Genomic DNA, 18,441 nt, shown 5'->3' on the forward strand with positions numbered 1-18,441 from the left:
TGACTACCTCATGAAGCTCAGAGAATGCAAATAGTATGCAAAGCAGTAATCAAAGCAACCGGTGGCTATTTTGAACAATTTAAAATATAAAAATATGAATTATTTAACACTTTTTGTTCAATACATAATTGTTCAATACATTCATAGTTTTGATGCCTTCAGTGAGAATCTACAATCTTCATAAATAGTCATGAAAATAAAGAAAAAAATAAATAAATGGGAAGGTGTGCCCAAACCTTTGACTAGTGTATATATAATTTTATTTTTTAAGTGATAACCCTAATACGAAGATATTATAAATGTTTAGTATACTAAAATATTATATATTTTGGGGGAAAATAAAATATATATAATATATTTGGAAGTTTTATTTTTTCTGTTTTTTATTTATTTTATTTTTCTACATGCTCTTCACCATTTTCAGCACACTGTATGATTGCGAGTCATTCCCCGCTGCTCTGCTCTGAGATGCTATCTGTTTAATCGGCGCACGTATGCGCAGAGATTTGCACAGCGAAAATGCCTGTAAGTTACAAAGTTTCGTATTAATTTGTATGCTTTTTTCAACATGGTAGGTCCATATGTGCATTTCAGAGACGATGTCCTACCGTGTTTACACCGTGAAACCTCGCAGTTGTGTTGTTGACATTGTTGCAGCAGCAACACATGGAGTGGGGGTTAGCTAGCTAACAATAGCCGACGACGGGTGGCGACTACTTGCTGAAACACCGTGGTATGTAACTAGTAGTTGTGTGATGTAACTTATAACGTAGTCATGTCGGACCAAAAAGTAGTCATCGCCTGAAAACTTTCACGACTGCATTTTTTTGCGTTTAACGAATCACCTGTAGTACACACGAACAACTGTGGTGCTTACTTAAGATGTAAATGCAATAGTTAGTGTTTAAAAGAAGGTTTACCAAAGTGAGCTAAAAAGTTAAAACACGGTTTATCCCACTTATTTGACTGGACCTTTCCCTTCATTTCAGTTGGCCAGAGACCTTCTCAACCCGTCACTTGACCATGAGAGACGACAACATAAAAAGAAAAGACTTGTTCAGAGTCCCAACTCCTACTTTATGGACGTGAAATGCCCAGGTATACAATAAAGTTTATACTATATGGTCACCAGATGTCCCTCTTTATGTGGGTCTTAACAGCATTTTATTATTTCCTTTGATCCTACATGTGGACATAGTGTCTCACATTTTGATTGGATCTAGTTTTCAAAAGCAACTGGGAAGAAAAGTAGCACACTCCTGCAGGTTTATATGCTACAGTCTTTTGCTGCCTACTACGGCCATGGTAGAAAATTGCAAGTCACCAAAAAACACAAGCTAAGCAGATTTTTGTGAAATTGGCAGAGATAAAAGGAAAGGCTCAGAAACCTCTAAAAACCCAGTGAAACTGGTGACTGATGACTCTCAGTATTTGTTTTTTGTTTTTGACTATAGCTCAAAATGTCATGAGCCAGTTGATGATTCATTTGCACTGAAAGGCAATTGATAACTATGCAGAGCGGCAACTGAAATAATAGTTTTAAAGGTTATTGGGGTAAGAAGGAGAACACTTGTGATTAAAAAGATTAAGTAATTTTATTCTAGATGTATATACTTAAAAAGGGAGTTGGGAAGCTCACATAAAATCTGCTTTACAGTTAGCAATGTGTCCCACACAAATACAGTATTTGATTGGATCTAATTTAGTTGAAAATACACATGTACTCCCAAGTCCTCATAGAAGAGTAATAAGTTATGCAGCTGCTGTGATTTTAAGCCATTTCTTATTCATACGTTCCATGGCTGTCTTTTAATCACGTTTTACATATATGGCAATCACAGAAATGTAACAGTAAATATTTAACACCATTTCTTTGCAGGCTGCTACAAGATCACCACTGTGTTCAGTCATGCACAGACTGTGGTACTTTGTGTGGGATGCTCAACAGTGCTGTGCCAGCCCAAAGGAGGAAAGGCCAGACTAACAGAGGGTAAAAGATCCAGAACATTCTGTACCAATAGAGATGTAAATACTTGATCGTAAGTGTATGGGCACCATTATACCTGCTGTGTGGCACCTGGCAAAACGTACTGTACAACAAAGCCACCATTTCTACCAGTGGTGCTTTTTGTAATCTGGAATATTGTCATCACCCCTGCAGCCGAGTTGAAGACTAGTGCACAATTGTGGTGGTTTTTACTGATGTTTTAATAACAGTAAAGGAGCTCAGATTCAGAGATATTGCAACAATTTGAAAAACATTACGGGGAAAAAAGAACCTTTGAAAGAAGAATAGTCTTATATGTCATACTTTTTTGGTTTCCATATCAGCTCTGATGTGGAGGTGTTATCAGGTAGTTATACTGTGGGCTCACTATACTGCAGCAGATGCCTGCTGTTACAGTAAGCATAATTAGATGCAACAGTAATGCATTACCACTGCTGTGCAATGCAACCAGTGGCAGGTATACTGGGGCCTTTTAACTGCGCATAAATGAGATGTGAAAACAGATGAAGTAATTATGTTTTTTGTTCCACAGGTTGCTCTTTTAGGAGGAAGCAACATTAGATGGACATTGGAAACTTAATGACTGAATTTAAGCAGTGCCTTTTTATAAATCTTTCCATTGATTAAATGGTGTCCAATGACTAGTTATCATACAAATTTTAACTTGTAGACAAAAAAAATTACTGGCAGAATTTAATACGCAAATCTCAGTAAATAAAGACAGCAATAAAAAAGTTTAAGCATTCTGGGTATTTATTGTACAAAAAAAGCATTTGACTTGAATTTCACCTTCACAGAAAGCATACAAGTCATCATTTAGGTTCATATGAAGAAATTTGTACTGTAAATTTTGGAAAACAAACAAAATACACACTTAAAAAGAACATAACATGCACAAAAACAAACAAACCACTGACAACTTTAGGTGCACCCTTCTCCACTTGCATATTTGTGTCCCGAGTTTAATAAAAAAAAAAAAAAGGGATTGGCAACAGTTTTAAATGTGATGTCACAAATTTACAGTGTGAAAGGGACCAAAGGCATGGGTTAAACCTTTCCTTTTGCAAAACAAAACCCACATGCTCTGCATATAGACTTTGACTACAATCACTGTGTCTGACATTGGACGCCACCTCTGGGATTGTCATCGTCTTCCTCGTAAGCTTCACCACTGTAGTGTTTCTGTTGTGACTGCAAATCGGCCTCGCTTAGTTCTACCTCCTCCATGTCATCTGTGACCATCACATCCTCTCTGGGCGGAAGAAGTCTTTCCAGCTGGAACATCAGATGTTCTGGGAGCCAGTTTTTCTCTGGGAACTCCACCTGCAGGATTAAATGAATTCAAGTGAGCTGAAAACGTTTTCCCACCCTGTGGCTTCAATTTAAATCCAGAATTGTGTTACACTGTTGAAATGATGTTCAACTTACCTGAAACTGAATAATAAGCTGTCCCCTTTCATAAGGTTCTTTGTAAAGTGGCATGCCCTCATTCATAACACATTTGACGTCATTGTGCTTAATGACTTCACCTGTTGATTTGAAGGAAGAAAAAAAATAATAATTAAAAAAAAAATTGGAATCTATATTACCATTGTTCACAATCGGTCACCAGAAAAGCCAGCACTCAAGGCCAGCTGAATTCAAACACTTACCTGGTTGTGAGCTGATAACAAGCGTTCTGTTGTCTAGAGTCTGAATGGTATTCCGGAATCCACACAGTGCCTCGACAAGTTTGATGTCCATCCTCATTATTAGGTTATTGTCCCGTCTCTGGAAAACTGGGTGATCCTTCTGATCTAACACAATAATCACATCCCCAGGTTCCAGGCCAGGCTCCTGGTCACCTTCTCCATGAAATGTAATTTTCTGACCGTCTTTCATACCTGCACAAGAGACGCATCATTAGCTAAACTTGCTTTTGAAAACAACAAGAAAAGCATTTTTATAATACAAATGTCTCAGATAGGTGAGAGCTTTACCTTTGTCAATATGAACTTCAAGGATTTTCTTCTTGCGTTCTACTTTCTGGCCATTGCAGTTCTTGCAGCGATCCTTTGAGTTAAATTTCTCGCCCTGTCCCTGACAGTCTGGACACATGCTTTGGATCTGCTGAATCATGCCTGGTCCCACCTGCTGCACCCGGACTTGCACTCCTCTTCCTTTGCAGTTTGTGCACTTCTCCAAAGCACCCTTCTTGCCACCATAGCCTATGATGAGAAGGAAAAAAGGAATTAAATATCTTTATTACTCCAAACACTGGTATTTTTCTTTCTCCAATTAAGTTGGTACTCACCTTCACATTTCTCACAAATTACATTCTTCTGGAGTCCGAGCTTTCTTGTTGAACCATTGTACATCTCCTCTAGTGAGACACTAAGCTGATGAACTACATTCTTCCCTAAAGGACAAATAAATAAAAAAAGCACAACATTCATGTTATAAATGCCAGGAATACACATCACTTCAAACTGCATCTAGCTTGAAAACTCAATGAGCCACCTCACCTTTTCTCTCCCTCTGCATTCGTCCTCCACCTCCAAAGAACATATTGAAAATATCCATCGGAGAACCTCTGCCACCCATCCCTCCTTCTTTGATGGCTTGTTCCCCTCCTTGGTCATACAAGTCTCTCTTCTTTGGATCTGACAGCACCTCATATGCTTGAGAAATGTGCTTGAACTGCAGATATAAAACAAATAATTGAATTACTTTTAAAAGCGAGAATGAGTGACTCCACTAAAGCTATAACTTGAGTTTGTGTAGATTTTCAGTCATCAAGGTCATAGTAAGTCGATTATAACTTGTGTTAGTTTATTTGCTTCGACCCTTTATTAGGCTTACTTAACGTACGACTTGTGTTGTGACAATGCTACTTAAAAAAGTCACATAAATGATGAATAAAATAGAATACAATAACAACACATTTAATGTTAAACATTACTTTCGCACAGTAGCAAAAAACATCAAGTCAGTTCAAGCGTGCAGGTCTTCCTGTAGCCACACGCAGTCAGCTGCGCATAGATCATTCCAGAAAGTTCCAACTGGTCTTTAAAGTAGCCGGTTTAAAATTAGAAGCGGCTTTAACAATAGCACGTAAACGGCTGAACTGCTACAATAAAACACGTTTAAAACTCACCTTCTCTCCTTCGTTTGGATTCTTGTCAGGATGATATTTCAAGGCAAGTTTTCGGTAGGCTTTTTTGATTTCATCCTGTGAAGCATTGGGTTCGACACTCAGAAGATCGTAGTAGCCGGTTTCGTGAACCATGGTGACTGTCCTAAAGAGGAAATAACACACACCACGAACACGTTACACACAAGGTTACAGCTTGAAACACACTGACAGCTGATATTAAACAAATAGCAAACCGCACGCTAGCTGCAAAACAGGGGCTAACCTCTGTTTTATCTCGTTAAACCCAGCGATAACTGACTGCTAAATTTCAGTATGCCTCACACGTTACGGGAAAGCAATACAACCGGCATTAAAAGACACACGGATGTCGCCCATATTCGCCTTAGCTATAGTCAACCTTAAATGAAACTGCTGGTATTTCTTCGTGACAATGATAATTATTATTCTAAATTGAAGTCTTTATGCCTTACTTTCCAGATGCTGCCTTACCAAGCTTTGAGTAGCCTTTGCTGTGAGAGTGCGGAGCGAAAGTGGGAGGTACTTATAGCCGCTTTGCAGTGCAGAACTTTCTGGAGAGCTTCGAGAAGCGGGACCGGATGTTTCGTTGGCGGAGAGAGAGGAGTCTAGAAGGGACCCGAGTAGGGGGACGAGGGAGGGGTGGAGGTTACTAGATCTCCTTCTTATATAGCGTGACCTACTTTTTCGAATGGTTACATTGCCTTAGATGTCTCTATGAGTCCAGTGGGGCAAGGGCAAGAAAAAAAGGAACAAATATAGCATGTATGATCTCTAATAAGATACAGCCTGCTTTGTAAATGTTATATAACCTTCTCTAGAATATTCTTTAATTACACCCACACGTCTGGCAAAACAGAAACAATACTCCATCCCAAATAACTGCAATATTTGTTATGTGAGCTACAAATGTGTATACTTGTTGTTTATTATTGACAGATTTATTGCAGATTAGGTGCTCCTAAATTCCACATTTTATTACATTTTTAGGAGTGCTAAAGCCTGTTTCACCCTGTAACTCATGTGCATTAAGCTTGATTAAAATTAAATGCAGAGTGGTGTGATTAAGTTTTGAACGTGTCATTGTGTGAATTGGGAAAGGCTGTTTTACATGTGAAAAGCGAAGGTGATTTGAATTCAGGACATGTTCTTGAGCAACTGATTCCAATGCACTACCCACATGGTCTTTCCTTTTGTTTCACAACCTTTAGCGACTTGGGAAGGCTTGCTGAACTGCAAGTTTGTTTGGTGTTTTTTTGTTTTCTTAATCCAGTATATTCCCATAAATCACGTTCGTCCAAGTTTTGAAAGCAGCATTTTTGAGCAAGTTCAGAATGGAAAAGAAGGTCGATCATCAACTTGAGGATAGGTAAGCAACTTAAGATGAACTGTTTTTTGGTTTCTTTCACCTGCCTTCACCTTTTTTCTAACAGTTTAACTGTAAGATAGCTTCTAATACTTTCACCAGCATGCATGCACAGTGCATAAATGTGGTGATGGTTTAACCACTTAGTCACTTCTGCCAGAGTTATTGAATGAATGTTCCTCATATTATAATATAGTTTTGCACCCAACCTTGGCACTGAGTCCACAAGTCCCAATTCCTCAAAAAGATTTTACTCATGTGTGTTTTTATTATGGTGATCAAGGATGTGCTTTTCCAGAATCATCCAGATGTGTTAATTTGAATTGATTTTGATTATTTTTGTCCTTTGAATACATTGTCATCTCAATTGGGAGAGAAATGTGATCAATGTTTGGATCAGTCTTTATATTGATTTGCAATGGCTCCTCCCCATCTACCATGACAACAATATTGACGAGTGGGAGCAGACAGTTGTTGTTTTTTTTTGACAAACAAAGCAAGGGGCTTTTCCTGTGGCAAAGCCCCGGCATTGTGTTGGATCAACAAAGCTAAAATGAAACCCCTGCCAGAATTTGAGGTGGAGTGCGTGCGAGTGTGCTTGAAGCCCGTGTTTCCTCTGTGTGTTTCAGTGTGATGTTGCCAGCTCAGAAGACTACGGAACACACGCAGACAGATAGTGAAGAGCTCACCTTTATAGGTGAGTTATGAGCACTGAATAAGAAGACTTTTAGTGCCCAGTGATTGCATTTGCATTTCAGATATGATTTTTTTTCTTATCGCAGGACAAGTAGATGTAAGTCAGGCATTTTCCAGCACACCTCTTGCTCCAGCCCATTCTCTTTGGACCACTGATGCTAGAGGTTCAGTCAAGCTGAGAATAGAAGAAGGATGTACAGAGGAACCCAACACAGTTCACCAGTTGTTTAAATCCTCAGTTGAAAAATATGGAAACAAGCATGCACTTGCCAGCAAGAAGAACAACAAATGGGAAAAGATAACTTTCCTAGAGTATTACCAGTTGTGCCGGAGAACAGCCAAGAGCTTTCTAAAGGTATATTAAACAAAAGAACTAATTACATTTTAGGTACGTGCTAGACTACACTGTCAATGATCAGACTTTTACAAAGAAAAGTCCAAAACTTTGTTAATGTGTGCAGCTGGGTTTAGAGCGATTCCATGGAGTGGGAATACTAGGATTCAATTCAGCAGAATGGTTCTTCTCTGCAGTCGGTGCAATCATGGCAGGGTGAGAAGCGCACATTACACATCAACAACTGGACCTGGATTAAGCACTAATCAAACTCAGCCAATCACTGCACATAAATACCATATAGGTGTATTTCTCCTGTTGCAGTGAGACATTCAATAACTTCTTTGTTTCTCCTACATCTGTAACAGAGGAATAATGACAGGAATTTATGCCACAAACTCACCGGACGCGTGCCATTATGTGGCTAGTGACTCTAAAGCCAACATTATTGTGGTAGAAAATCAGAAGCAACTGGAGAAGATATTGCAGGTACTATACAATGATATGCACATGCAGTGGGTTTGATTCCACAGCGAAAACATCTTCTCCCTTGCTATTACAGATATGTGACAGACTACCCAATTTAAAAGCCATAGTGCAGTACAGTGGACAGGTTCAGCAGAAGATCTCAAATCTCTACTCTGTAAGTCCTCAGGACAGCACATAAAATGATACAGACCACTATGACTGTTGAGCCTGTGTTCCAAATGGTATATTTCTGCTTTTGGGTAGTGGGAGGAGTTCATGGAGCTGGGTCTGGATGTTTCTGAAAAACAATTGGATGACATTATCAGCAGTCAGAGAGCTAACCAGTGCTGTGTCCTGATCTACACTTCTGGCACCACAGGCAAGCCGAAAGGAGTCATGCTCAGTCATGACAATGTAAGCTTTCATGTGGCTATCAATGTGTGCTTGTATGCCTAATGTGTCTATTAACAAATCTTATTATTGTAACTATGACAAGCTACTTGAAAGCGAAGAAGATCAAATGCAAAAACGTAGAAATACCTCAGAAATGTGTTGTTGTTTGAGGTAAAACAAACAATTTTCTGCACTGAATGAATTTACAGATCACATGGACGGCCATTCATGCCAGCAGGGCTGGAGAAATGCAGCCAGCCGACACGAAACAGGAGTCACTAGTGAGTTACCTGCCTCTCAGCCACATTGCTGCTCAGATCTATGATCTCTGGACAGGCATCCACTGGGGTGAGCTGGTATACTTTGCACAGCCAGATGCCTTAAAGGTAAGTAGTTAAAAATATTTGATCATGTGATTCTAACATGTGTCACAAGAATATGCATTTCGACAGCATTCAGTACTACAAGATGTTTAACATGAAAATAGGTGCACTTTCATGGCTCAGATAAAAATAAACATTTTAGTAATTGTGGAGGTAATCATTTGAATAAGATATTGTAAAAATGCAGTATTGTGCAGACTGAATTCCCACACCCACAATGGTGTCTCCCCCCCCCCCCCCCCCCCCCCCCCTTCATTCTTTTTCACATTTTGCACATTTGCTCTGTAGGGAAGCTTGATAACTACACTTCGGGAGGCTCGCCCAACATCCCACATGGGTGTCCCACGGGTATGGGAGAAAATGATGGAGAAGATAAAACAGGAGATTAGTCAGTGTGGATATTTGAAAAAGAAACTGGTTACATGGGCAATGTCAGTCAGCCAGGAAACAAATCAAAAGTGTACGCATGAGTGAGTAGAGTTTTGATTCTCAATAATTATTTATAAAATGTGCATATACGTGTAAATAGATGAATTTTCCCAGAAGAGATGATTTCATTCAAAAGTTTCATTTGCAATTTTATTAGGGATGATGAAAAACCGTTCCTTTTTTACGTGGCTGACAGCCTTGTGCTGCAGAAGCTTCGGAATGAGCTGGGCCTGTCTTGCTGTCAGAAGTTCTTTTCAGGAGCAGCACCGATCAGTAGTGAAACCGTACAGTTTTTCCTGGGTCTGAACATCCGCTTGTATGAAGCCTATGGCATGAGCGAGAGCACAGGACCTCACTTCATGTCAGGTCCAAAAGCTTATAAACTGCCGAGGTAAAAAAAAAATAATAATAATGTTTTTTTCAAAATCAAGAATTGTAAAAAATTACTTGTGTTTGTGGTCCTTATGTTTTGAATTGTAATAAAGTCTAAGACACAGAAAACTCCTTTTTTGACCTATAGCTGTGGAAAAGTGGTGCCTGGCTGTCGATACAAATTGGCCAATGTAGACTGTGAAGGGACAGGAGAAATTTGCTTTTGGGGACGCAACATTTTCATGGGTTTCCTCAACATGGAAGACAAAACAAGAGAAGCTTTGGATGAAGATGGATGGCTGCATTCTGGGGACTTGGGGAAGGTTGATGAAGAGGGTTTCTTGTACATCACAGGAAGGATAAAAGGTAGCATAATCCCATCAAACAAAACTATTGTGAGAGTGTAACTGGACATTTTAGGTCACTGACACACACTGTGGAAAGAGCATGGTGTTCTGGGCAGAAATAAGACTTCTTTCTCTGTGAAGTGAGTCACAAACAGCTGAAATGTCAGGTTGTCTACGCCTTGCATTTAGAGTTGATCATCACAGCTGGAGGAGAGAATGTTCCACCTGTTCCCATAGAAGAAGCAGTAAAGAAGGAGCTACCCATCATCAGCAATGCCATGCTGATTGGAGACAAAAAGAAGTTTTTGTCCATGCTTTTAACCTTAAAGGTAATCTGCTGTAATTGTTCTGATTTCTCCAGCAACATAGCATGAATAGTGACAAGAGAACTGTTAAATGTCTTTCTCACTTACAGGTGTGACAATGATCAATTTAACCCTAATGTCATAATTTCTATGTATATGATGTTGGGATTTATCCCGTTTTTCAGTGTTGTAGCAATACCGAAACCATGGAGCCAACAGAGGAACTCAGTATGGAAGCTGTGGAGTTTTGCAGACAGCTGGGCAGCCAAGCAAGCAAAATGTCTGACATAACCGGTGGAAAAGACAAAGAAGTGTACCAGGCAATTCAAAAGGGGATTGACAGAGTCAACTCTGCAGCCACCTCCAACGCCCAACGCATACAAAAATGGACCATTCTGAGAAAGGACTTCTCTGTTTCTGGAGGAGAACTGGGTAAATTCAGCAGAACAGTGTTAAAAAAAGATTAATACTATACAATAAAGGTTTATGCTGGTATACCATAATATCAAGACCATGTAACACAATACAGGTGCAAGTTGTATCGAATCAGTTGCACACTGCAGAGAATCTATAAATGATTTACTATTTTCTTGTTCCAGGTCCTACAATGAAGCTTCGCCGTCCAGTTGTCTTAGAGATGTACCACAAAGTTATAGAGAGCCTTTATCAAGGATAAAGTCACTTTCTACTGTGTAACTGTTAGTATGAAATCATGTGTCATTTTCCTTCATCTCATCCCCTGTGAACATGCATAAAATGTAATTACAGTACAGCACAAAAGTCTTGAGCCAACCCTCATTTCTTTTTATTTTGGTTCCAATGAGTCAGACTTTCTTGTCATTTTTTGAAGTGTTCTTGAGTGGTCAGATTATACAAGAACTGCGCTGAAAAATTGTGATTACAGGTGTTAAGGTATGATGAATCCAAATTTGACACTTGTGGTTCAAATCATCACTATGTACAATGAAGGTCAGGAGAGAGGTGCAACAGTGAGTGTCTGCAGCCATCTGAAAAACACGATAGAGGCTCTGTCATGTTTTGGGGCTGCATTTCAGCCATTGGTGTTGGAGGATCTTTCCAAAATGGATGGAAATATGAATGCAGAAGTGTACTATTGGAGTCTGATTCATAATCCAAGAGCATCTGGAAAGTATTTGACAATGGCTTCATTTTTCAGCATGACAATGATCCAAAGTAGTAAAAGCATTCCTAGACAGAAACAAAAACAAAATACACTTTTCAGTTGGGTTTGGCCTCCCAAGGGTCTGGTCCTAACCGTTCTTGAAGCAGTGTGGGATCATCTTGACACAGAATAAAACAAAGAGAAATATTCCTGAAGACTATTTAAATAAATTACAAGAACACTTGCTTAAGAAAGTTGTGGCCATACCAATTTGAACTGTACAAACTGTTTTTGCCTTATATCCTGTATTTTCTTGTAAGTTTGCACATTTCAAAAAATAATTGATTTTCCATTTTCACTGCATACTATAAAGAAATGAGGGGTGGCTCAAAACTATTGTATCTATTCTGCAGAATGAAAAAAAGAGAACCACACATAGTGTTTAAAGGATATTTTATTTAATAAGTTTAAAGTTACACCATTTTAATGCAACTTTTACCTTACCAACACTGATTTTGACTTCTTTAAAATGATACCAATCATCTTGCCTGACAGGAAAATTGGTGGAAGTGCTTTATAACATTGATGAGAAAGACATGCTTCTACCCAGAAATCAGTTATAACAGCTATCAGAGTCATTTGAATAACACTGAATAAAAATTATGGCATTTCTCATGTCAGTGTAATACCAATTTTACAATAATTACATAAGCAAACAGTAAGTTTTCAAAAAACATTTAGTGAAAAAAATCTCTAATGTGTTTACAGATGGATTATCTAAGCAACTAAATGTGAAGCAGAGTTTGACTTCTTAGCATATGATTTGTTTGTCAAGTGGAATTTGTGGCTGTGTCTTCAAATACTATTGTCAAATACATTAAACACATTTCACCAATAAATAGATAATATTCACCACTGATACACAGGAAAATCACATATGCATATTCCATATACACAAACCACTGTTAACACAGTTGTTTGGATTGTGCAGAGAGAAAAATTAAACATTCAGGATCTCAAACTCCTGAGTAGTTTTTTCTTTTTTGGTTGAAATGTGCGGATACAGCATGATATGGTCAAGTGGGCAAAACCCTAACAATTAACAAACATATCTCACTAATGTCCTTTTAGTCCATATCCTTCATTCTCTGACATATTGCTTCTGTGAATTCTGAGCACTTTGAGTTCCCTCCCAGGTCTTTGGTCAGAACCTTGAAGATGAATAACATAAGCATTATAAATTAGAAAACAGGTGTACACCATATAACCCAAACTGCAATTCTCCAGAAAAGAAGTAATTACCTTTCTGTCTCGAATTGTGTCAAAACAGGCACTTTCAATCTTCTTGGCATGCCCACGAAGACCCATGTGCCGCAGCATCATGACTGCACTGAGCAGCAGGGCGGTGGGGTTAGCCAAGTCTTTTCCTGCTATATCTGGAGCAGTTCCATGAACCTGATTTTACAGAAAAAGTTGATATTTTTAAAGAACAACAAACACAAATAGACTGTGGATTTTCTGTGCAACTTGTATGTTGATCATGTATCTGCAACTTTACAAAAATGACCCCATACCGACTCAAATATGGCCACACCATTTGCACCAATGTTTCCACTAGGAGTCACTCCAAGACCTCCAATTAATCCGGCACAAAGATCACTGTAATGGTAAACACATTGGGTTACCTTTAGATTTCATAAAACATATACTGGATTTAACATAAATTCATAACATGAATGAGCAATCACATTTTTAATATTGTGTCAATATTTTTGTTGCTTTTTTACAACTCCAGACAATTTTGCTGTCGCCCATGTGTGTTTCAGCTCTCTGTTTTGTATGCTAACTAGTGTGTGCAGGGGTATTCTTGTTCACAATGAGTACCTCCATGGATTGCTCTTGCTCCACCTAACCACTGTTGATACAGGCTGGACAAGTGTCTGATCTTATGCACCACCAAGCTGCATCACGAATCATCACAGCTGTTTAAAGGGATATCCAATTTTCATTCAACCAGGCTGTGACTTCGAGTAACTCCTTACTGTTTTGTTTGGTGTTGGCTACAAGAATAGGGTTTACTACATTTACCATACTGCCTCTGTAAGGACCAGTTAGGTGTTAGTTTTTTGTTAGAGACACTAGGTTTAGAGGTGCTACTACTACTACTGTATTTTTGGTATGAAAACATAGGATTTAATTACACTTTTTTCTTCATTTAGAACAGTCAGGATCCACCTCCTCAGCACTCTCCTGTTCATTCTGTTACCTCCCTTTTTCCTAGTGAGCCACAGTTGAAAAATGTCGTCTTTGATTGATAAAGTGCAAAAGAAAAGACTCATAATTTGCCTTGTTCTTATGAGTATTTTAACATAAAAGATTTACTGGTGACAGTTGTGTACCTTAAGATATCTCCATACAAATTTGGCATCACTAGTACATCAAACTGTGTGGGATCCTGCACCATCTATAAGTTTGGATGAATAAGGACATTAAAAGAAAAATACAGCAAGCATTCTTTTATAGCAATCTAAAACATATTCGGACTAATTTACCACAAAGCTATTGGGACATACATTAAGGCACACGGTATCCAAGTACATCTCAGTGAATTTCACATCTTTGTACTTTTCAGCGGCCTCTCTACATTTTCGTAGGAAAAGTCCATCTGACATGCGCCTAAATGAAAAAAAGAGAAGCAAAAATGTAGTTTCAAGCAGCTTCACAATGACAAATGACTTAACTTGTGCTAAAATATACTTACATGATATTCGCCTTATGAACAGCTGTAACACTGGCTCTCTGATTGTTTCTTGCATATTCAAAAGCATACTCTGCAATGCGTTTGCTGGCTTGTTCGGTGATGAGCTTAATACTCTGTACAACACCATCAACAATCTGAAATAAAAAGAATGAAGAGTGAACACGACTACAGTGCTGTGCAAATGCCACCCCTCATTACTTGGAGATAATTTATCCAAATTTCAGGAGTGGGACCACACCTCATATATAAACCTCCTGCATTGCAAGCTGTTTGTTATTGTTTTCGTGCCCTATCCTGCCTGTTTCAAAATTAATTCACCTCTCATTAGTGGCCTGAGACCCACCGCCAATCCCTTCTGAGGCCTTCCCCAGTCTCAATTCATGCTTATGCCATCTGCTGTTATCTTAAAGAAATGCTGTCAAACCTAAATGAAGATGTGGTCCCTGCTAGGTAATTTATATTTTACTTTAGATGTTTAAAGTGGTCTTGACCAGTAGTTCTTTGAGTTTTCTTTCAAAGTGTATCTTTGGACTGAAAATGTGTGAAAAAGCAGCCAATGTTCAGTCTTTGTCCCCGACCATTTTCAGAGGGGTGTTTTGTTGTCTTTAAACTTTGTTAAGAAGCAGGAGTACCCAGAAAGAGCCCACACATGAAATTAGTGAAGTTAGGGTAAGTGGTGATTCTAAATTGCCCTTGGGAATGAATTTGATTGCGAATGGTTGTCTGTTTCTTTGTGTTTGCCCTGTGACACACTTGGGACCCATCCAGAGTACATATCACATCTTGGCCTATGACAGCCGGGATGGCCTCCAGCCCACCTGTGACCCTGAGACAAGTTAAATATGAGCACAAAAGTAACCCATGGAGTGTTTTCCCAGGAAATGTAAAGTATAAATAACTGCTTAACCCTTTAGTTTAACAACAACTAATGTAGCAGTAACTAAACCTTGTAACTCATGAGTAGCTGCACAATACTGTCAAATAATAAAACTGAACAATATTTTCTACCTGGGGTGATGTAGCTGGGCTCGAGTTTTTTAACCACTTGCTTAAGGCCTTTTTCCCCATGTTTGGACTGGCATCATAACTGTGGCCTATTAAGAGGTAATTTCAGTCATTTCTCTTTCTATCATATGGAGTGTAACTAGCAAGCAATGTTCAGTTGAGACATTTGTTTACTTTTGGCTTGCAAAACTTACCTTTTCCTCATTTGTATTCAAGTTGTACTCAAGTGGTGAAATGTGTTTGTTGCTTCCAACATTAGTGGAAACAATTTTCAGAAATGTTTTCTTTTTTTAAGAAGCTCTGTTTTTTTCTGCAGTAAATTATAACCAGAGGCCGAGATTGACTCTTTCTCTAATGTGCCCAAGCATGTCTTGCAGATGCCCACACCAGGGATGTTATGCAAGTGTCACTGCTTTAGCAATGATATCATGATATAACATTTTTATTTGATGTAAAAGTTTTATACCGGTATGATTGCAAATGATACGATATGGGAAAAATCTACTCTAACACACCGCCAATGCAGTAAATGTATACTGGGTAGGAAAAAACAAACAGTGGAACACTATTGGTCATGGACTGGCCTCTTCAGAGCCTGGACCGCAACATTTCTGAAGCAGTGTAGGATCAGCTCAACCAACATCCAAAGAAAAGGTTTGAATGTTCTTCCAGAAGCCTAGAGAACTATTCCTGAAAACTGTTTAAAGAAATTACAAGAAAGCTTGTCAAAAGGTAATGTTAATAAAGGTCTTACAACATGTTCAATTCCACTGTATTCTCCCTCGGTGTTCTCCCTGATTGTGACCAGGTTCACATCAGTGTAGGGGGTCTGGTAGCCCTCAATGGACACGCAGGGCCGCACATTAGCATAGAGGTCGAAGGTTTTCCTCAACAACAGGTTCATGGAGGGATGGCCAGCAGCTATTGGTGTCTTCAAAGGGCCTTTAGATTGTTAAAGAATTCAAAAATATTTCATGTCAAACCAAAAGAATATATCTAAAAACCTGGTGATTGGTTTGGAAGTTTTTCTCTCTTAAGCATGCCAAATTAATTAATGCCCCTAATAAAATTTAATTTCCAAGCTGCTGATGTGGGAACACATGAGAGTGAAGTTCCTGGAATAAAGAGATTAGTACATATTCCCAATATACACACCATTACCTAGAACTGTCCTACTGTTTAACTTTGCCTTAAAAAAACAAAACAAAAAAACCCCCATATAGATAAATCAATCAGGTTACCTTTCAGGCCAATTTTGTTCTTGTCCATTGATTCTTTGGCATCTGGAGGTATCATCCACTTTCCACCAGGTCCCCGAATGGCTGTAACATTTCTCTCTTCCCACCGAATAGGTGCCTATATCAAAAGGACATTCAATTCATTCTTTTTTCCCAGAACCTTTGTTATCTACAATTATACTAATCATATTTCTATTGTTATATGATTTATGTGGTATCAGTGCTCAAGCATTATATTATTCTCTGATAAAATCTGAAAAATAAATATGCATGTTAATGATTTTCTTTTTTTTAAACTGTTTTTCAGTACTAACTTTAGCTGCTTCAAATATCTTCATGACAGCATTGGAGATCTCTGGACCAATCCCATCACCGGGGATTAAAGTGACAGTCTGAATCTGTGAGGCAGGACAAACACAAGTTTTATTGCACACTGATGAGGTAGTTCAAATTTAATATAACCTCGAAGTTACAGAAAAAACCTTCACACAAAAAAGTCTGTAGTTTTACAAGGAAAAATAAATACCCCACGGATGAAAGTCCTGGATTGTGGAGTCTCATTCTTCAAAGCCCCAACTACCTGTGACAACTGAGAAAAACACAAAACACAAATTGATTTTTTTCCTCCCAACACTATTCTGCTGTTTATTTATGGAAATAAGAAAAAGCACTGAAAACATGTCTGTGTATAGTGTGAGGTGAACTGAACAGATGTCTTGAGTAATGATGATGACCAAATTTGTGCACTGCTGTGTTTAACAGTAAAACATTTTTGACTGGTATAGCTGTTTGGCAAGTTTGTATTGGTTTTGCAAACGATTACATTGTCAGTGTGATCTAAATATGTAAAACAATGCAACTGCATGAAGCTCCTATGTGAGCAGGCAGAGAGACAGGAAGACAGGCAGACAGACAAACAGCCGAAGGCAACCCTGACTTTGAAAAGATTACAAAACAGAGTCTCTATTCCAGATGTGGTCACATCAGAAGCGAGAGTAACTGCCTGCGAGCTCTTTTTCCAGTGCAGCAAGGATATACAGTATTTAAAGTTAGGTACACTTAACTTACTTCCTGTGGTTTGAGTTTATCCTTGCCATTGATCGATAAACCCAACTTTGTTAGTAGATTAAGAATCTGTAGATGATAGACATGTGTTTCCATAACGCAACCTTAATAAAAACATGTTCAACTAGAGCAACGAAGCCATAAATTGCTTCTACATTGCATTACACGAGAACATACACTTGGCTAAATAGCTGCTAGCTAAACGTGTCGGGTTGCTATAGCAACTACGGGCATATAGCCTGTGCGTTAGCGGTCAGCTAAGTAGTTAGCAGTGGATGTTCTGCCTCTGGTATGCTGTCAGCGGGACAGACAATAAGTGTTCGCTGATGAACTGAAACAAAATTGATCTAGTGCAACTATGACACATTTCCATAAGTTTCAACGCACATACCGCTGACCTCCACGCCTTCCCTGCCATTCTGAACGAACCAAGGTCGACACAACAGCTGTAGCAACTGTCGAGCTTCTTCTTCTTGTTGGCGGTATTTTACACCCTCCGAAACGGTGCATTACTGCCACCAACTGGTATGAAGTGTGGACAACCTCGAATCCTATGTATATATGTAGGATTCAGAATCAGAATCAGAAAGGGTTTTATTGCCAAATGTTGAGCAGGTTTACAACATTAGGAAATTGCTGCGGTGCTTCAGTGCAAACATACTGTCATAAATTACACTTAAATAGACATGAAAATAAAAATAAGAATTAAAAGATGTATGTATATATATATATATATATATATATATATATATATATATATATATATATATGACTCGCCTGTTCCCACTTGAGCTTCTCATTTCTCCTGCCTTCATTCAGATTTTGTAAAAACAGCTTCCTTTGCTTTCTTACTCCCATTGCCTTTTTTATCCCCCTTCCTCCATTTCCGCCGTATTAAGCCCTCTATCTCTGTCCTACTGACATGAAAGACGTTTTCTGGCCTTTGTCATATGTGCCATTTCATTTCCTTTAACTTCATAATGTGCTGATAGCCATA

The 18,441-nt window shown here is 38.7% G+C and overlaps 4 protein-coding genes across 8 annotated transcripts; 2 read left to right on the plus strand and 2 right to left on the minus strand.

The window, feature by feature from the left end:
- The first annotated feature begins 408 nt into the window (after window positions 1–408).
- On the plus strand, window positions 409–2,748 carry rps27l (ribosomal protein S27 like). Of its 2 annotated transcripts, none has more exons than XM_004553127.3 (4): window positions 409–525; window positions 990–1,098; window positions 1,880–1,990; window positions 2,541–2,748. In XM_004553127.3, exons 1-4 carry the CDS (start codon window positions 520–522, stop codon window positions 2,567–2,569), a joined length of 255 nt encoding a protein of 84 aa, XP_004553184.1. In that variant the 5' UTR covers window positions 409–519; the 3' UTR covers window positions 2,570–2,748. The 2 variants fall into 2 exon arrangements, with proteins under 2 accessions (XP_004553184.1, XP_076741917.1); XM_076885802.1 differs by lacking the exon at window positions 409–525 and adding an exon at window positions 590–733.
- dnaja (DnaJ heat shock protein family (Hsp40) member A) lies at window positions 2,744–5,750 on the minus strand. Of its 3 annotated transcripts, none has more exons than XM_004553128.5 (8): window positions 5,634–5,750; window positions 5,145–5,286; window positions 4,513–4,687; window positions 4,302–4,406; window positions 3,988–4,215; window positions 3,661–3,891; window positions 3,437–3,537; window positions 2,744–3,331 (listed from the first exon to the last, which is right to left on the minus strand). In XM_004553128.5, exons 2-8 carry the CDS (start codon window positions 5,274–5,276, stop codon window positions 3,116–3,118), a joined length of 1,188 nt encoding a protein of 395 aa, XP_004553185.1. In that variant the 5' UTR covers window positions 5,277–5,286; window positions 5,634–5,750; the 3' UTR covers window positions 2,744–3,115. The 3 variants fall into 3 exon arrangements, with proteins under 3 accessions (XP_004553185.1, XP_004553186.1, XP_076741913.1); XM_004553129.5 differs by having other exon boundaries at window positions 5,615–5,698; XM_076885798.1 differs by lacking the exon at window positions 5,634–5,750 and adding an exon at window positions 5,407–5,597.
- A 91-nt stretch (window positions 5,751–5,841) lies between these two features.
- Window positions 5,842–11,818, plus strand: acsbg1 (acyl-CoA synthetase bubblegum family member 1). Its single transcript, XM_004553124.3, has 14 exons — window positions 5,842–6,528; window positions 7,155–7,222; window positions 7,308–7,576; window positions 7,683–7,771; window positions 7,924–8,044; window positions 8,118–8,198; window positions 8,288–8,437; window positions 8,626–8,802; window positions 9,088–9,269; window positions 9,386–9,619; window positions 9,749–9,966; window positions 10,137–10,276; window positions 10,438–10,684; window positions 10,852–11,818. The coding sequence occupies exons 1-14, from the start codon at window positions 6,494–6,496 to the stop codon at window positions 10,926–10,928; spliced, it is 2,088 nt and encodes a 695-aa protein (XP_004553181.1). The 5' UTR covers window positions 5,842–6,493; the 3' UTR covers window positions 10,929–11,818.
- Window positions 11,812–17,962, minus strand: idh3a (isocitrate dehydrogenase (NAD(+)) 3 catalytic subunit alpha). Of its 2 annotated transcripts, XM_076885799.1 has the most exons (12): window positions 17,836–17,907; window positions 17,448–17,513; window positions 16,906–16,968; window positions 16,694–16,777; window positions 16,383–16,497; window positions 15,896–16,083; window positions 14,137–14,270; window positions 13,949–14,051; window positions 13,775–13,839; window positions 12,950–13,034; window positions 12,678–12,830; window positions 11,812–12,586 (listed from the first exon to the last, which is right to left on the minus strand). In XM_076885799.1, exons 1-12 carry the CDS (start codon window positions 17,860–17,862, stop codon window positions 12,503–12,505), a joined length of 1,167 nt encoding a protein of 388 aa, XP_076741914.1. In that variant the 5' UTR covers window positions 17,863–17,907; the 3' UTR covers window positions 11,812–12,502. The 2 variants fall into 2 exon arrangements, with proteins under 2 accessions (XP_076741914.1, XP_004553179.1); XM_004553122.2 differs by lacking the exon at window positions 17,448–17,513 and having other exon boundaries at window positions 17,836–17,962.
- Window positions 17,963–18,441: the final 479 nt, after the last annotated feature.

The sequence above is a fragment of the Maylandia zebra genome, linkage group LG7, assembly GCF_041146795.1.
Source record: "Maylandia zebra isolate NMK-2024a linkage group LG7, Mzebra_GT3a, whole genome shotgun sequence".
NCBI lineage: Eukaryota > Metazoa > Chordata > Actinopteri > Cichliformes > Cichlidae > Maylandia > Maylandia zebra.